The sequence below is a fragment of the Malurus melanocephalus genome, unplaced genomic scaffold, assembly GCF_030028575.1.
Source record: "Malurus melanocephalus ecotype Western Australia unplaced genomic scaffold, MMel_1.1 scaffold_264, whole genome shotgun sequence".
NCBI classification, from domain to species: domain Eukaryota; kingdom Metazoa; phylum Chordata; class Aves; order Passeriformes; family Maluridae; genus Malurus; species Malurus melanocephalus.
This window is the reverse complement of record NW_026623496.1, coordinates 796617-812840: the sequence shown is the minus strand read 5'-3', so window position 1 is coordinate 812840 and position 16224 is coordinate 796617. Positions and strand designations below refer to the sequence as shown.

General features: G+C 36.7%; 1 protein-coding gene across 1 annotated transcript in view; it reads left to right on the top strand.

Moving 5' to 3' along the window:
* LOC130579258 (nesprin-1-like) overlaps positions 1–16224 on the top strand; it is a 103469-nt gene that overhangs the window by 11557 nt on the left and 75688 nt on the right. Inside the window, exons 8-20 of the mRNA XM_057375910.1 lie at positions 496–673; positions 2688–2870; positions 4334–4477; positions 4807–4962; positions 6381–6545; positions 7680–7852; positions 8718–8871; positions 9009–9152; positions 11419–11583; positions 12869–13186; positions 13947–14102; positions 14764–14934; positions 15763–16089. Coding sequence (XP_057231893.1) covers positions 496–673; positions 2688–2870; positions 4334–4477; positions 4807–4962; positions 6381–6545; positions 7680–7852; positions 8718–8871; positions 9009–9152; positions 11419–11583; positions 12869–13186; positions 13947–14102; positions 14764–14934; positions 15763–16089 — 2434 coding nt within the window. The remainder of the gene's footprint in view (positions 1–495; positions 674–2687; positions 2871–4333; positions 4478–4806; positions 4963–6380; positions 6546–7679; positions 7853–8717; positions 8872–9008; positions 9153–11418; positions 11584–12868; positions 13187–13946; positions 14103–14763; positions 14935–15762; positions 16090–16224) is intronic.

Here is a 16224-nt window from a genome sequence, read left to right as displayed (position 1 = left end):
CCTCTCTGATTGACTTTGGAGTGTGACGTCTGCATTTCAGACACAAGGTTCTGTTTCTTGCAGGGGATTAGTGTCTGGCTTCTGTAGCTGCAGAAAGATGTGCTGACTCAGATTGATCCTTTATAACCTTGTGAACTTAAMGGAGCCACAGAAGTCAGAATTTTAATCTCTGTAGACCTGTGCCCCCTCCCTGGAGAGAAACAGGGGCATGCAGAATATGTTCATGTTAGGTGCACTGAGTCACTCTCTAGAAACACTTGTACCTGTCATAGCTGTCACAGCTATGTCCCAATTTACATGCTTCACTTTCGAGAGCTGAAAGATTCTAATGGATTTCCTGGTGCCTCAGCTAAGTGCATAAATTTGGTAGGAGGAATCCAGGTTAACCTACCCTTACCATTGTGTTTCAGAGAACAAAATAATAGCATTGTCACCTAACAGAGTCCTGCCTTTCCTCCCTCGCTTTCTTCTTCTTCCCTGATGTGATAAACCCAGCCTCTGCCTGCAAGCTTCAAAAGGATGTCAGAGCAAAGAGCAGATCTTGCAGCAAAGATTTCGGACGGCTTTCAGGGATTTTCAGCAGTGGCTGGTCAATGCAAGAGTCACCACTGCCAAATGCTTTGACGTGCCTCAAAATATCAGTGAAGCKTCAGCAAGTCTGCAGAAGATACAGGTAACTTTATTGCAGTAAAATACTGGTCTAAGGGAGACCAAATCAATTTCATGTACAGCTCAGATTAATTTTTTTGGTTAATTACTATTTTTTGTTAATATTTTTGTTATTAGCACTAAAGGTGACTCGCTGCAAAAAAATGAACACTTTTTTTCTTTGTTAATCTATTTTGTTTAATTTCATTTTCAGGCTACAGTTTATAAGTAGYTACGTCTCATAGTAGTTTTTCTTGTCTGTTTCTATTTTACAATGGGAAAATATGTGCTTTAGGTGGGAGAGTACTATAAAATCAGAACCAAAGTACTGTAAAATCAGGATCAAGTTTAAGGACCTGGAATTATTTAACATTTATGTGAATATTTTTCGTTATGTGTGAAGGTGGAGCCCTCATGGTACAAGACTAGAGTTAAATTGTATGCAGTGAGAATAGGCATTTAAAAAGTATATTTTTCACATAAAACTAAAACAAGCCCAGAAAGTTCTGGGAAAGGAATGCTAATTAAAAGAATATTTTATTAAAACAATTGAAAGAAATACTTTTATTATTAGAATATATCTATAATTTTAACTGAAAGTAACAAAATGAGAATTATTTAATGAGGCTGTTATACCTTCAGTTAGGTAGTATAACAGAAGAAATTAAGATCTGTTTCTCAGAAAACACTAAAAGCCAAATCTCTTCCTCCTCTTTTTTCATAAATTCACTTTCCCTTGCTTAAGTGGTTTACTTAAAAGCATAAACAATGCTGTATTAATATGTCAAATATTTGACTGCACCATAATGAAAGTATCTTTAGAAGGGGGAAAAAACATGGTAATCTTTTACATTAAATATAAATGTTTTAGAAAGGCTGGAATTTTTTCTAACAGTGGAAATTTTTATTGTTTTTTATCACTCTAGCTCCCTTACAGTGTAAGACTATTCCTTGTTCTCCTTCTCTTGAAAGCTGCCTTAGGTGATTTAAACTTTTTTTTTTGGGCTGCATTAGGACTTCTAGAGATGTCTTGGTAACCTGTGTAAACTTAAAATTTTACTTTACTTGAAAGTTAATATTCTTTCTGTTAGCTCATTTGACATCATTAAGTGACCAATATCTCTGATTTTAATATAGCCAGAAGTTACAGCCAAAGTATCTCAAAGTTAACAGACTCTTTGCATTCTCTACTAAGACCTCTAGTGTTACACAGAATCAGAACCCGATCTAAAAATTTCGGTATCAATCCTATTACTCCTGAACATGGGTGTAACCAAATGATTACRTGTATTACATAATCTTGATAGTAACAGTTTAAAATATTGCTGTATAAGACTTCTTAATTTCTTTGAGTCCTAAATGCTCACAAAGTTTTTTAGTAACTAAAAGTTACAAAGAGATTATCCCAGTAAATTGGTATTTAAAAATCTGTTTCCTTGTACTTCTGTATATTTCTTGTACATGCATTTTTCCACACACTTGTTGCACACCAGAATTGTGCAAGATTTCTGTGAAGAAAAATACKTACACAGAGGGAAGGTAAATTAAAGATACAGAGGCATAAATCACACGGATTGGACATTGGTCAGGTTCTGAGCATCAGCCCACACCCCCACATGCTCATGGAAGTCCAGCACAGCTGGAGCTTGCCCATGAGCAAGGCTTCAGTTCTMTGTGTGCCTCTGAGGGGGCTCCTGTATTATCTGTCAGGATAATACTTCCCTTTTACCACTTTCTCTACTAGGCATATTTACGAGCATATAATATCTTACTAAATGACAAATAATCATCTCATGAAATACAGAACAAGCAGGTAATCCTAGAGTCTTAACATACACATTATTCTGACACTGCATTTCTGGATTAAGAACCTGTAAATCCCATCAAATACAAATAATATTGAAATAAWTGTACTGAAAGATACATTAGCATGTGAACAGGCAGAAACAGTGAACTTTTATCACCGATAAATTTTCYAGCAGCTTTACTTTATTGGGACCCAAAGTTCACCAATTAACTTATTTTATTACTATTTCCAGGAATTCTTATCAGAAAGTGAAAATGGGCAACAAAAGCTAAACCTGGTAGCATCCAAAGGAGAGCTGCTGTGCTCTGTCTTACCAGAGGAAAAGGCTAAAGTTATCCAGGACAAATGTGCTGCTGCTAAAGAMGATTGGAAAAACTTTATAACCACACTCCACCAGAAGAAATCTGCATTGGAGGTATTKAACCGGTCACAGTGAGGAAAGACTGGATTTAAATTTCCTCTTTGCTTCTCTTTCAAAGAGCACAGTTTAAATTTCATATATAGTTGTCTTTATTATGTGACAGAACTAATAAATAAYTGTTTTCAAGAAGTCTTTTTCTTCTGCTTACATTTTATTTTTGTTTACTTCTGCATCTTTGTGACCTGATTTCACTTTAAGTGGAGTGTTTCATGCAGAAGGGTGTTGTTCAGAATCAAAGACAGCAGTTGCTGAAATTCTTTAGTCTCATCAAATGTACTGGGTTAYTAAAACACATTTTCTTTTTGAAAAACTTCCAGTACAAGTTTCTGACACTGCTGCTGATTGAATAATCCCAGTACAGTGTGTAAATGTTGTCTCTCTTATTGTGGATAAATTAAATGTACTTATTTGAGCAACTTTTTAAGCAAATGCCAGTGCCTTTCTCTGTTSAGAACTCACAATTCAACCAGTAGGTGAGGAATATCTTAAAATCATAAACTTTTTAAGGTCAAAGGTTTTAAGGTCAAAAGGTCTCATCTGGAATTCCCTGCATAGCATAGGAAAATTAAAGTTTCTAGGCATTCTTGTTTCAAACCAATGCTGCCTAGACAGTAAGAAAAGTTTAAACACTTCATGCATTAWATAAGAAAGCATTTCAAAGAAAATTCTCAGGTGGCAAGAAGTTAACTTTCTTCATCTCAAGGTTGACATGGAAAGAGGATGTTCTCAGACCTTAGTCTTCTTGAGTCAGGCATTTTTCAGTCTCATAGGCTTAGTTTTTCATTCTGATGTTTAAGTGATAAGGGTGTAGCTGAAAAGAAAGCTAAATATATCTGAGGGAAAAAAGTGCATTAAAATAACTAGGGCACAGCAGCTATGCTGTTCAGGTTTATATTCCATATTTCAAATTYTCTTTTATTAAATAATGCAGAATAAGCCTACAAGAAAACATTGAAGGAGTGCCTGCATAGACCTTTAATGCACACATTCTTGTGACCAAAATTTTATGTGAAAGAAGAATATAAACAGAAGTGTCACCCAGAGCTGGGTTCAATTTAGACATCACCTAGAAATAGTGGCAGCCTGTTTAGRATGGGGTCAGTGTGAATGAATGAAGTCAGATGTTAGATAACTCAAATCCCAAATTAGCCTTTATTCAGACTGTCTTAGCTACACRAATTAGGATTAGATTGAATCAAATCTCATAAGATCTGTAAATCTTTCCATTCAAAAAAAAGTTGGTTTAGCCACCCCTCAATGTACAGTACATTGTTGCTTCTATTTTGCTTTTTGAAAGTGTGCCTTATCAAACTTTTATTTCAGTGTGTGTGGGATAGGAAGAGGGAGAGCTCATGTAATTTATTTGAAGAGTTGTGTATAATCCTTTTAGTGTGCTTGTCATGTGAATTCTGTTCAGTGCACTGGGGCTGTTGACAGAATTTTGCATGTGTTCCCAGAACTTAAAGATCCAGATGAAGGACTTTGAAGCAACTGCTGAGCCTCTGCAGGAGTGGCTGGCCACAACTGAGAAGATACTGCAAGGAAGTAGCAGTCGGCTCCATGATCTTCCTTCCAAGAGGAGAGAGCAGCAAAAGCTGCAGGTGACTTTTAAGTGTTCTTAACACAGCCAGGCTTTCCTGTCCCATCCTCCTGGCCTCATTGATTACTTACAAAAGTTCAATCATTCTAGCATCCTGGCCTCTAAATAAGATGAGGACTTTTTTCAAGATTTGCTGTTCATGATCCTGTTCCATCAAGTTTTGCATCTCCACATTCCTTGTGACGTGCTGCTCCATTGCTGTAACCGTATGGTGTGCCTTTCTCAGCAAGCTTGCCATATGTCACTTCTATTTTTCATGGCACCTTCATGCTTCTCTGTTTCCTGCTTTCTTGCACCCACTCTTATTATTACTGTGCTTGTGCTTTACAGTCTGTCCTTGAGGAAATAAGCTGCCACGAGCATCAGCTCAACAGGCTAAAAGAGAAAGCTCAGCAGCTGTGGGAAGAACAAGCTGTCAGCAAAAGCTTTATGCGCAGAGTGTCTCAGTTGTCTTCTCAGTATCTTACTCTAAGCAATCTGACAAAGGTAACATACCCASTGTATGAACTTTTAAGCAACTCCTTTGATGTGTGTGGGGGAAAATAAAGACTGAAATGTGAAACACTGCARTTGTCTTGCTTGCCTGCTCTGTGGTATGTCTGAGCTATTCTGTCTTTCACMTTGACTTTTAGGAGTGGAGAGTGAGGTCTGTCAACAAAATGTAACTGATATTTTATGGCTTTTATTTTGAAGTGCACTGATTAAAAAGTAAACTCCATCTGATTTTGCAGTATTCAGACTTGATTTTGATTCTCACAAGCACTGAAGACATTTTAGTTTTGTGATAAGTGGCATCTGAAAGAGTTATTTTTCACAAATTAGCAGAGGTGGTGGTTTTTTTTTAGAAAATACAGGCTGCAGAAARGTTGTTGTTTCATCTCATAATGATGATTATTGGCACTGTAAGTATATTCACATAAAAGTAATAGATTGGTCTTCTAAAAWAATTTACCTCCTAAGCTGCTATTGAAGGTTCAGGGGGAGGATGGGCCAAATTCTAAATCATCAGACCAAGAACTGAGAATTTAATCTGATTTTCTTTTTTTTCTTTTTTACTTCACATACTTTGCCCCTTAACAATTCTGTGTCTGTTGTGCAGACAGACAAAAAAACCTTCCTATTAAGACTGTTTTTTGTGTCATGAAGGAGGCTTGATATAGGCTTACAGTTGCTACAATAATTGGAATGAATAAGGATATAGGCAATACATTTTGKAATAACAATTCAATTCAGAAAGTATTTGTATTTAAGGGATTGCTACTTTGGCAATTGCTGTCTTTTCTATGGAAGTAACAATTATAAGGTCTATCCGTGACTTGCTGGAAATTATTGGATGTGTGGCCATAATATATTTTCATGTCTGCAAAATAAGAATGATGCATGAGTTACTAACAAAGGCTTATGTGAGCAGAACTTGTACTAAATGTCAGGATGAGAAGGAGTCACCTAAGGTGTCATCTAAGGTGTTGGATACATATGATCCATCCTGTTAGAGAAATCCTGAAACTCTTTGCATAGCCATGGATCTTGAGAAAGATCCTCTCAGTAACTTCCAAAACCTGTTTCACTGACTTGATTTTAGTTCTCTGTCACAGTGAGAAATACGCTCTGTACTGTAGTCTTGTTCCTCAAGCCTTTTAGCAATGTAACTTTAGCATTCAGTTTTTGATCTGTATGAGTAGCAGTGATTTCTCAGAAGAGTCAATGAGAGTCATTAACAAAAAGTCATTGAGGTCTTTTCCAWATATATGCAGAATTTATCCTATGCTCAATTTTGCTTGTAATTATCAGTGTATGCAGCAAACTTGTGAGTGTACTTGATGAGACTCRAAGTCCATAAGTTGGTTTAGGGAATAGGCAGTCCTTTAAATAGCTGTTGGTGCTAATTGCTGKATGAATTGCAGGAGAAAGTTTCCAGGATGGATAGGATTGTAGCAGAGCACCAGCAGTTCTCCCAGAGTGTCAAGGACCTCCAGGACTGGGTTGCTGATGCAGTTCACATGCTGGATTCCTACTGTCATCCCACTGCAGACAAGAGTGTTCTGGACAGCCGGATGTTAAAACTAGAGGTATGGAAACAAGAGTCCAAAATCTGCTCCTTTTAGATAAATATGAAGAATACAACTATAGGATACTTAGTTATTGCATATCAGTCTAAAAACTGTTGCTCAGATGCTGATTTTCAGTTTACTCAAAAATAACCCTTTTTGTAGCAGAAACAGCTTACTATTAGAACTTTTCTCTAAGAAGTAAGTAAGGACCTTAATGACACGACCTTAAATAAGGACCTTAAGGAACTGCATGTATGAAAATTCTTAAAGTACTCAAAAGATACTGTGTGGCTGATGAAGGTTAAATGGAAGAAGTAGAATATTCATTTTTGCTGGTTTAGTATATTTTAATATATATTCCTAAGTCTTACAATTGTTTCAGAAAATATTTTCCTGTAATTGTTTGCTTTTAAAGTAGTGACTGCAGTTAAGAAAACAGTATTTTGGATGCTTTTACAGTAGTGTTAAAAGCACTATTTAGAAAGCAATAGTTTTCATTTTATTGATGTCGTGGATTTTGAGCAGAGTTCCTCAAAATTATAAGGATATGTCTRAAAGCAAAAGATTGTAACATAATACTAAAATTATGTTTTGGCTTTCGTTCATTGAGTTTTTTGGGCGCATTCTTCCAGGCTTTTCATGACTACAWGGTGTTAGAAACTGTGAGTTTATAACTGCCCAGCTTCAGGAGCTGAACTCTCTAGGCTGATGTTGATGACAGATTACTGACTTTATTTGTGGGTCCCTTCATGTTGCTGATATATCCTGGCATGGTAGAACTGCATTTCAGCCCTGTAGGAGAGCTCTGTCATTACATCTTCTTGTCTCTGTGAATGAGTCCTCCTGTTTTCTATCCAAATGACATTTCCTTTGGAATGTCAGCCTTTCCACTGAACAGTACCTTCTCTGATACATTCTAAAGTACCTGCACAGATTCCATGAAAATTTTCCTGCCACCTAGGGTTTTTTTTCATAGTCTGAACCTACCCATTGAAAGTCACTTTTATTTGTGAAGCCCAACTAGGAACCCCACTATCTATCATTCAGTTGACTACACACTGCCAAATATGATCAGGTCATGTTCCACTAAAGCCAGTTTGAATATTCATGACCAGTTAATGATAAAAATAAAATATATCCACTCACCTCTAGGGCCTGCTAGCAGTGAAGCAAGAAAAAGAAGTCCAAATGAAAATTGTTCTGACAAGAGGAGAATCTGTTCTGCAAAATACTTCTCTGGAGGGAATACCAGTGATTGAAGGGCAATTGCAAAATCTGAAGGACAGCTGGGCTTCTCTTCTGTCTGCTTGTATCCAGTGCAAGAGGTAAAAAGGGCATGAGGTGCAGAGTGATGCTGAGGAACAAAGCACTATCAAAACTTTTGAAAAGTAATTCTCTGAATTACATTACTACCAGAGTCAAATAATTGTAAAATGCTTGTATGTGCCAAACACTGCAAGTCTAGAGATTGTAAGTGATATATTYGTGTGAAGTAGAAGAAGGGGAGGAAACTGTGAGGGGTCTAAGCTTTATTAACACTTATGGTCAATTTATTTTTAAAACTGGATTCTGTGTTCATAATCTTTAAYATTTTACTTTGTGGTGCACTTGATGCTTTGAAACCTTCTCAGAAATGAGAAGAACTTGTCGTGAATATTAATGGTGACTCTGGCAAGATCCTGTCTGTTTATCCACTTGCTAGCATTCCAAAGGACATACTGTAATTACAGTGTCCGATAGTGCTGCTCCTAGTGATAGAATAGARAAATATGAAGGAAAAATGGAGACCTCTTTGGTGGAGGATCAATAGTTGCAAGTATTTCAAGTTAAAGAAAAGAGGTAATTAAATATTAGAAAGCATCAACTTCTGAATGTATGCAAAGGGACAGAAAATTTCTGATTTTCGGTCTTATGCTTTCAGTTGCAATTTATTTACTAAATTTAGAACATATCAGCTAGCTAAATAGCTTACAAATCTACTTAGTATTCCAGATTTGGAAAACTTCATTTCTCTTTTTTAGTCAAACAGKGCTCCTAGTTAAAATCTGTAGGATTTCAACAGACTGCTTAGCTTATGATATATTTCTCTCATAAATGCAGTCTAGAATATCTGTATATGATTGTATCGCATTGCTTAAATAGCATGGGCACTTCARCTATCACARKTTTTTTTTTTTTTTTTAATTACAGTCAACTGGAAGGAGCTCTCTCCAAATGGACAAGTTACCAGGAAGATGTTAATCAGTTTTCCAGATGGATGGAAAAAGTAGAAGCAAGTATGAATGCTTCGGAAAGGCAATATGCTGAACTGAGGGAAAAAACAGCTGCCCTCAGCAAAGCAAAGGTGTGTTTGATTTACAACAAGCCATCAACAACTCTACAACACCTTACAGGCAATAAAAAACCTTTGTAACTGCAGGATTAATCAGTGGTCTTGTTTTCATGGTGCCCTTTGTGTGTTCTTCTCTTTCTGTTTTGTAGCTGCTTGATGAAGAGGTGTTGAGTCATAGCAGCCTGTTGGAGACAATTGAAGTGAAAGGAAAAGGGATGGCTGAGCACTACATTGCTCAGCTTGAGCTCCAGGACCTTCAGGAGAGGTATAAGTTCCTCAAAGAGAGAACTAAGGTACAGTTTCTCTTCATAGCACTCCTTGTTTAGTTGGCAACAAGTAAAAAATCTTTTCACTGATCATTTATTTTACCATTAAATGAGGATTAAGAGTTTGGGGACAGCTGTAACTTAATGTAACAGAAACCTACTGGAGTGATTGATAAATGTGTCTTSCTGTACTGAGCTTCAGATCTTTTCAGAAGGGTTTAAAAAATRAGAGAATAATTGAGGAACTCCGTGTCAAAAAGTTCATTGACTTCAGCACAGATATAATTTTATCTGTTGTGACTGAAAAGTTGAAAAAATGTTCAAACCTGTGATTTGCATAAGTGTAAGTTTGCAATGAATGTTACCAGTCAGTCGGGTGATTCACAAATGGTTGACAGYTACAGAGATCTTATTACTGAACACAAACCTTATTAGCAAGTAAACTGAATGTGATAACACAAATGTGATAAGTACTACATTTACTGTTAAATGTTGATATTGTATAGCTTTGTATCCTATTGTATAGGAAAAGATTAGGACATGGACGCTTAAAGATCAGGATAAGGTTTAGGGTAAGATATAAGGTAAAACAGTAATGGAAGACCTGGTTATAGATTTAAAGCTAGGCCATTATCTCCAGTTAACCCAGGTTTTTCTGTGATAATTAAATAATGCATAATGCATGCTCAGACAGCCAATTTTTCTTCAGTATAGCAATGTAGTAAAATTGTGTTTTATTGTCTCAGTGATACCTTTGTAATGTAGAATGAGAAAATTCAGAATTCAGCCAAAATTCAGTTTTTCAAACACTTAAGGGATTCATTGTTTCGTGGTCCTCTCTTGCACAACTGCAAAGAATGCCATGTACTGTCTTTCTTTCGACCTTGTGTGAATAAAATTGCTCAGATTTGCCAGAGATATTATAAATAAGTCCTGGGAAATGCTGGTAAATAYCTATTATTCCTGCTAGCATGGGGATGCTCTAGCCTTTACCTTTTTCTCCTGCACAAAGCTATACAGGTTGCCTATATTYGCTCAGCTTGAGCAACAGCATGGGAGCAATAAGAAATGGATGTTGGCTCACTGAGGCAAGAGTTTTGTACYTCTTTCCCCATGTAGCAAAGGAGCATTCCTCCTTTCTCCTCTAATCGCACATGACTGATCTTCCCCGTTCCCAACTGTGGTGATGATGTTAAATGTCAAGAGTGCAATCTGCCCTTAGTAATAAATTCAAAGTTCAAAGAAAATAGCTGGAAAGTAAGGAATGCTCAAATCTTTTACTAATCCTTTGGACAGKCAGGAAACATGACAAGATTCCCCAAGGGTTTATGGCCCATATCTGAGCAGACCAAATCTTGTAATTCCCTAAGCCCCTGTTGAGAGGCAAGAAAACTAGTCTCTTCCCACTTGTGGGTGTGGACGGGCCATGTAGAAGATGTGATAATACTCCTGTTTTCTTCCTTTCTCCCCCTAGACAGATCTGTTTAAAATAAAAGGTAAAGCAGACAGTAAGTTCATAGATTTATTAAACTGTCTTTTTGTGAACCTGATGCTCTCAGATGCAGCCTGTCTTGTCTTCATCTGAACCTGATTCCCCATTCCCATCATTTCTTGGAGGATGTGAATTACATGTAATACATTTTTCTTGCACTTAAAAAGACTAGTCTTGTGCTAATACATGACACCTTTCCTTCTGTACTTCAGGTATGGTAATATTTTAGTGCTGGGTTGTGAAATCATTGTAACTTCCTCACCCACCTACACGGAAAACTTTTGGTCTGTTTCTTGCTGTGCTTTGTAGGAACTGCCTGCAAATAACTTGGGTATTCTTCAAACCTAAGACAGTAGATACTCCTAATAGAAGATTCCAATTCAATTTCCAAAATAATTAAGGAGTCGTTCAAACAAAAAAAAAAAAAAGCAATTTCTAAGTGCATATGCTTATTAATCACTTCAGCAAAGTTAATTCAAATTGCTATAAAAATCAAGAAAGACTTTTGTTATTAAACACTAAGGTGGTGTTTAAAAGTAATCCCAGAGCAAAACTGTAAATCTTAGAAGTCACAAACTTATGAGAAGAATATTTCAAGATAAGCATCTCTACCCCTACCTGTGCCCCCTCATTCCCTAGGATTGATTAAGCCATCTTCAGAATAGAAGTAATCTTGAAATCTTGGAAAGTTCAGCATCAGATACAAACTTTTCCCCWTGATGGATAGCTGGGGTTTATGTTTTCTTGGTTTGACAATACACTAAGATATGCACACATATTTGTAAATATTTTCACATGCAGGAGGCTGTAACAAAAGCTGAAGGACTGCTTGCCTTACATCAAGAATACCAAAGAAATCTGAAGGCGTTTGAAGTATGGCTGGAGAAGGAACAGGAAAAACTTGAGTGTTTATCACATCTTGATGGTGATGCCCAGGAACAGGAAGCAACACTCCGAGATTTACAGGTACATTATGTGTGACACCCTAAGTTAAAATTAAAAAAAAATTAAAATAAATCCTCCTTGTAAAATAACAGAATAGCATTTATTGCCAGACAAAAATTGTCTTGAGAACAACTTGGAGTTGCATTGCATATGAACACTTGGTTGCTCAAAAGTGGTTCCAGTAAAGGTGGTGGAAATAACTGTTGCTGAAAGAAGTGTCAGGCCTTGAATGAAATCTCCACACATTCTAGTCCTTTCTTGCAAGTATCAAATTTGGGATAGACATGTTGGTCTATCTCTTCTTTTCCCTTTGTTTCATAAAATGTGCAAAGCATTTTCATTGGCATTTCATCTTTTACTGCTTGTAGAGCAGATGCACTTAGTTTCAGGCAGTTCCAGTCGTGTGGGCTGGCTCCCATAATGAGGTGGGAAAACTACCCCTGAGTCACTTCAGTGACAGTGAGAAGTGAACCTGTACTACTTCAGTAATTTCCCAGTTGTTATCTTAAGCTGACTTAAAATGCTTCAATACCTGTTTCTGAAGGAACACAAAGTCTGTAACAGAGATATGAAATTTTTATTACCTTATTTAGAATACTGAGAAGATCTTTGTACGATCAGGGACACTGCATGTATTTCTGCATATTATAGTTTACGTTACAAAACCCATTTTGAAAATCTGGTTATGTATCTCAAATCTGAGATGAAGCACAATTGTGTTTTGTTATGGTAATTTCCTGGTTGTGTTTTTTAGTCAGACTGAATCACTTCATGCTTTCTAATCAAGTTTTAATAAGCATGAAAATGCCATACATKTCCAGAAGAGGGTATCAAAAATTAGTGTGGAGTGTTGTGTCAAACATGTGTAAAAATAAAAAGTTTGTTTATTTTAGAAGATTGAAGCCTCTGTTTTTAAAGAGATTCATTTTTAGAATCAGTCTTAAAGAATGCTTGTCACATCTGGAAAGTATTGAATTAAAGGCTGTGGTAAATGGATTGCATCCATCCCATGCTGGCTCAGGCAGCTAATGTTTCAGAACTGGTAAACTTGGCAGGAGAGCAAAGAATTTAATGCATGCTCTGTCAATTTTCTGCAGTTCAATTGACAATAATAGTGRTGCTTGGTGCTTTGTAAGTGAGCATGCTGTCAGTGGCATTATTAGAGAAAATCTCTCTCTCTCTAATATATGCTTAACCATAGATAGCTAATGCCCAGCTATCTGAAGAGGAGCCAAGTGGGGCTTTTGCCATGGGTAAATGAAGGCTGTTAATGTTGGGGAATTTGACTGTAACTCTGYCTTTACAGGAGCTGCAGGTCCACTGTGCAGAGGGACAAGCATTATTGAAYGCTGCTGTCCATGCCAGAGAGGAGGTGATTCCCTGGGGTATTCCCCAGATAGAAGACAGAGCCCTGGAGTCCTTACGGCAGGATTGGCAAGTTTATCAGCAYAAGCTTTCTGAAGCAAGAAGCCAATTAAATGCCACAGTGAGCAGACTGAGGTTAATGGAGAAAAAATTCCAGAAGGTTAATGACTGGCTAACAAACCTGGAGGAGAAAGTTGCTATCAGGTCTGGGAGGAGGTCTGGTAGAGCAACAAAAGAGATGCAGCTTCAACAAATGAAGGTAAAGAATACAGTCAAGGCATTCATTAAACAAGGTAATATGTGAGGTTTCCATGTCAGTTCTGGTYGCACTGTGAAAATGAGAGCAAACTTTGCAATTTTGACTGAGGTGATGACTAAAATGATGTACCCAAGAGATCTTAGCGCCTTCCGGATCCGGGTTCCTTCCATTTCACTGGTAGRGGTATGGCCATACCAGTGTTGAAACTTTGCTGGGAGATCTGGAATTCATGTGCTCTGTAGTGTGTGAAGATGTAACTGAGTACAAAGATTGGCACTTGAATGGAAAAGAATTAATATGGTAACAAGAGTAAGATATGACCGAGAGTCAGATATGCCTCTGTYATAAAGTTTCCAATGTGTTGATGTAATAATTCTGCTTTAGTCACTGCAGGGAGAAGACATGGTTCTGAATAAACACAAGAAGCAGATTTGACAGAGTTCCAATTTTCTGAATTTAAGTCATCTTTAAAACTTCAGGCAAAATCTATAGGAAGTCCAGATTGCATTTCTATTATTCATTTTGAAGGGAAAGAAAATACAAAAAATGTTGAATCTGTTGTAATGAAATGCAATCCRTATGGAATGAAAATCTTTCCAGCATATTTGGTACATTAGCCTTCATCAGATTATGTTTTATTTTCCAKTATATTTACAACCATGTATTTGTTTTCCTTTTCAATTATTTCCTTAGAATTAAATTACTGATAGTTTAAGATGTGTGAATSAGTCATGTAAGTTTAATAATTTCTTTGGCATAGAAGTGGCATGAAGACATTACAATCTACAAAGATGATGTAGAGGAAGTTGGGGTATTGGCTCAGCAAATACTGGAAGAAAATCTCACTGCAAGTAGAATGGGAAGTCAGGCTACACAGCTTACATCTCGYTACCAAACTCTTCTTCTTCATGTCTTGGTAAGTAAGGAAAATTAATTCATTGTAACATTGTAAATTATCAGTTGAGAAACAAATATAAACAGGTTTTTATAGTCAGACTTTATCAGAGTTGATTCATTACTGTAGACTCAATAGTATAACAGACACTTGTRTATTCATACACACACACATGTAGATTTCATTGGATTAAATGTATTACAGAAACAATCAGAATAATGAAGTAAAATGCCCTGTTACTATCTTTTTTGATAGAGTCAGGAGAGAAATTGAGAATAAAGTATTCTTAAATGCTAATTGACCTCTAGAGAAATGTTTTCAGATTGCCACTGATACACATTAGAATGGGAAAATTTGATTTGGAGGTGCAGTCTTCAGATTACCTAAAGTAGTAATTGTATTCACAGTGCTGTAATCACAAATTCAAAGTTCAAAATGTGAGTAAATTTTCAGTATTTAGTGTTAGCTCAGTTTTRATGTTGGTGATTGCCACATGTTCACCCTGACAAGAGCCCTGTAACAATTATCCACTATTTGTGACAGAACTCAGAGTCTATATGTTTTATCTTTGTATGACAGATTTTATTATAGATAACAAYTCATTGTTATCTTAAGCCAATAGCAATGATAAACATCTGGGTGATCTTTGTTTCYTCTCTCTACTCTCCATATTTATTTGAAGGAACAAATAAAGTTTCTGGAAGAAGAAATACGCTGTATGGAGGAGTCAGAATTGTCTTTCAGTGCTTATACAAATTGGTATGGAGCTACTAACAAGAACTTCAAGAACGTGATCACCAAATTTGACATGGTTGATAAAACAGCAATGGAGAAAAAAGTGCAGAAACTGGAGGTACAGCTTTCTTAAATTCAATCTTTGTTCCTGTTCAAAAAAGAGTCTGTATTTTAACATAGATTTTAACAGCTGCTCAAAATACTGACTTTACCTTGCCCAGAAAAGATAATGGGATAAGACCACACAGTATAGAACTTGCTGTTCTCATATCTTGCTAGATCACAGTTTGGATGTTGAAGTTATAAATAGTCYTAAATGATATAGTAAATAGTCCTAAATGATGTAGTCATAAATAATAGTCCTGTCTTTCCATCAGGCATGCTCGTGTCTGTTTTGTATTAGGTTAAAACTTAAAATAAATTCCCATATCCCAAATTCCCCACAATTACATTTTCCCCATAAGTATATTATCCCACACTGTGTGTTAACTATGCACTGTGGCAAGAAGTGCTCYCTATTTCTCTTCATTGAAACAGTAGTAAGACTCATGTTTCATCTCAAAGTTGTGGACGAGCTTCTCATATGTCCTGCAGCTTAAGCAGCTTAAACATAATACGATAAGGGAAAGCTTTCCTCTGTTCCAGAATTTGAAGTACAAATCGTCTCTTGGAGCCCTCAGTTTCCCTGCTTAAATTCACAAGCCCAGTGCAGAGCAGAAGTATTTGCTTTATCTACTTCCTTCTAGTATGATACACCTTAACTCCAGGTGATTTTGTACTGAAAAGTCTACTCATTTTCCCTGGACATTCCTTCTGTGTGTGTAGCAAGATTAAAAAAAAATATTGTTAGCTTCTAGATAAAGGAACTACAATAAATTAAATATGTATATGTAAATAAAGGCAAGAGCTTTCATACATTTTCTGTTAACCACCACCTCCTCCACAGCTGCTATTGAGTGATATGGACATAGGCCACAGTTTACTGAAATCAGCCCGTGAGAAGGGGGAGCGAGCTATGAAATACATGGAAGAAAATGAAGTTGACCAGTTAAGAAAAGAAATTGGGGACCATGTGGAACAGCTTGAAGAGCTGGCTGGCTCCATCAGAAAGGAGCAYATGACTTCAGAGAAGTGTCTTCAGCTGGTAAAGGAGTTCTCAGACAAGTATAAGGCACAAACTCAATGGGTCATGGAATACCAAGCCATCYTACATGCTCCAGTGGAGCCAAAGAGTGAACTCTATGAGAAGAAGGCTCAATTGTCCAAATACAAGGTAAAAAGGGGTTATATAATTGTAWTATTGATTTGATTTAAATCTAAATGATTCTCAATAAATCCTCTGATCAGGTGTCCAGCTTTCTTCAATAGGTACATGAGATGTTTCTGATCTGGATGTCCCAATCAGCAT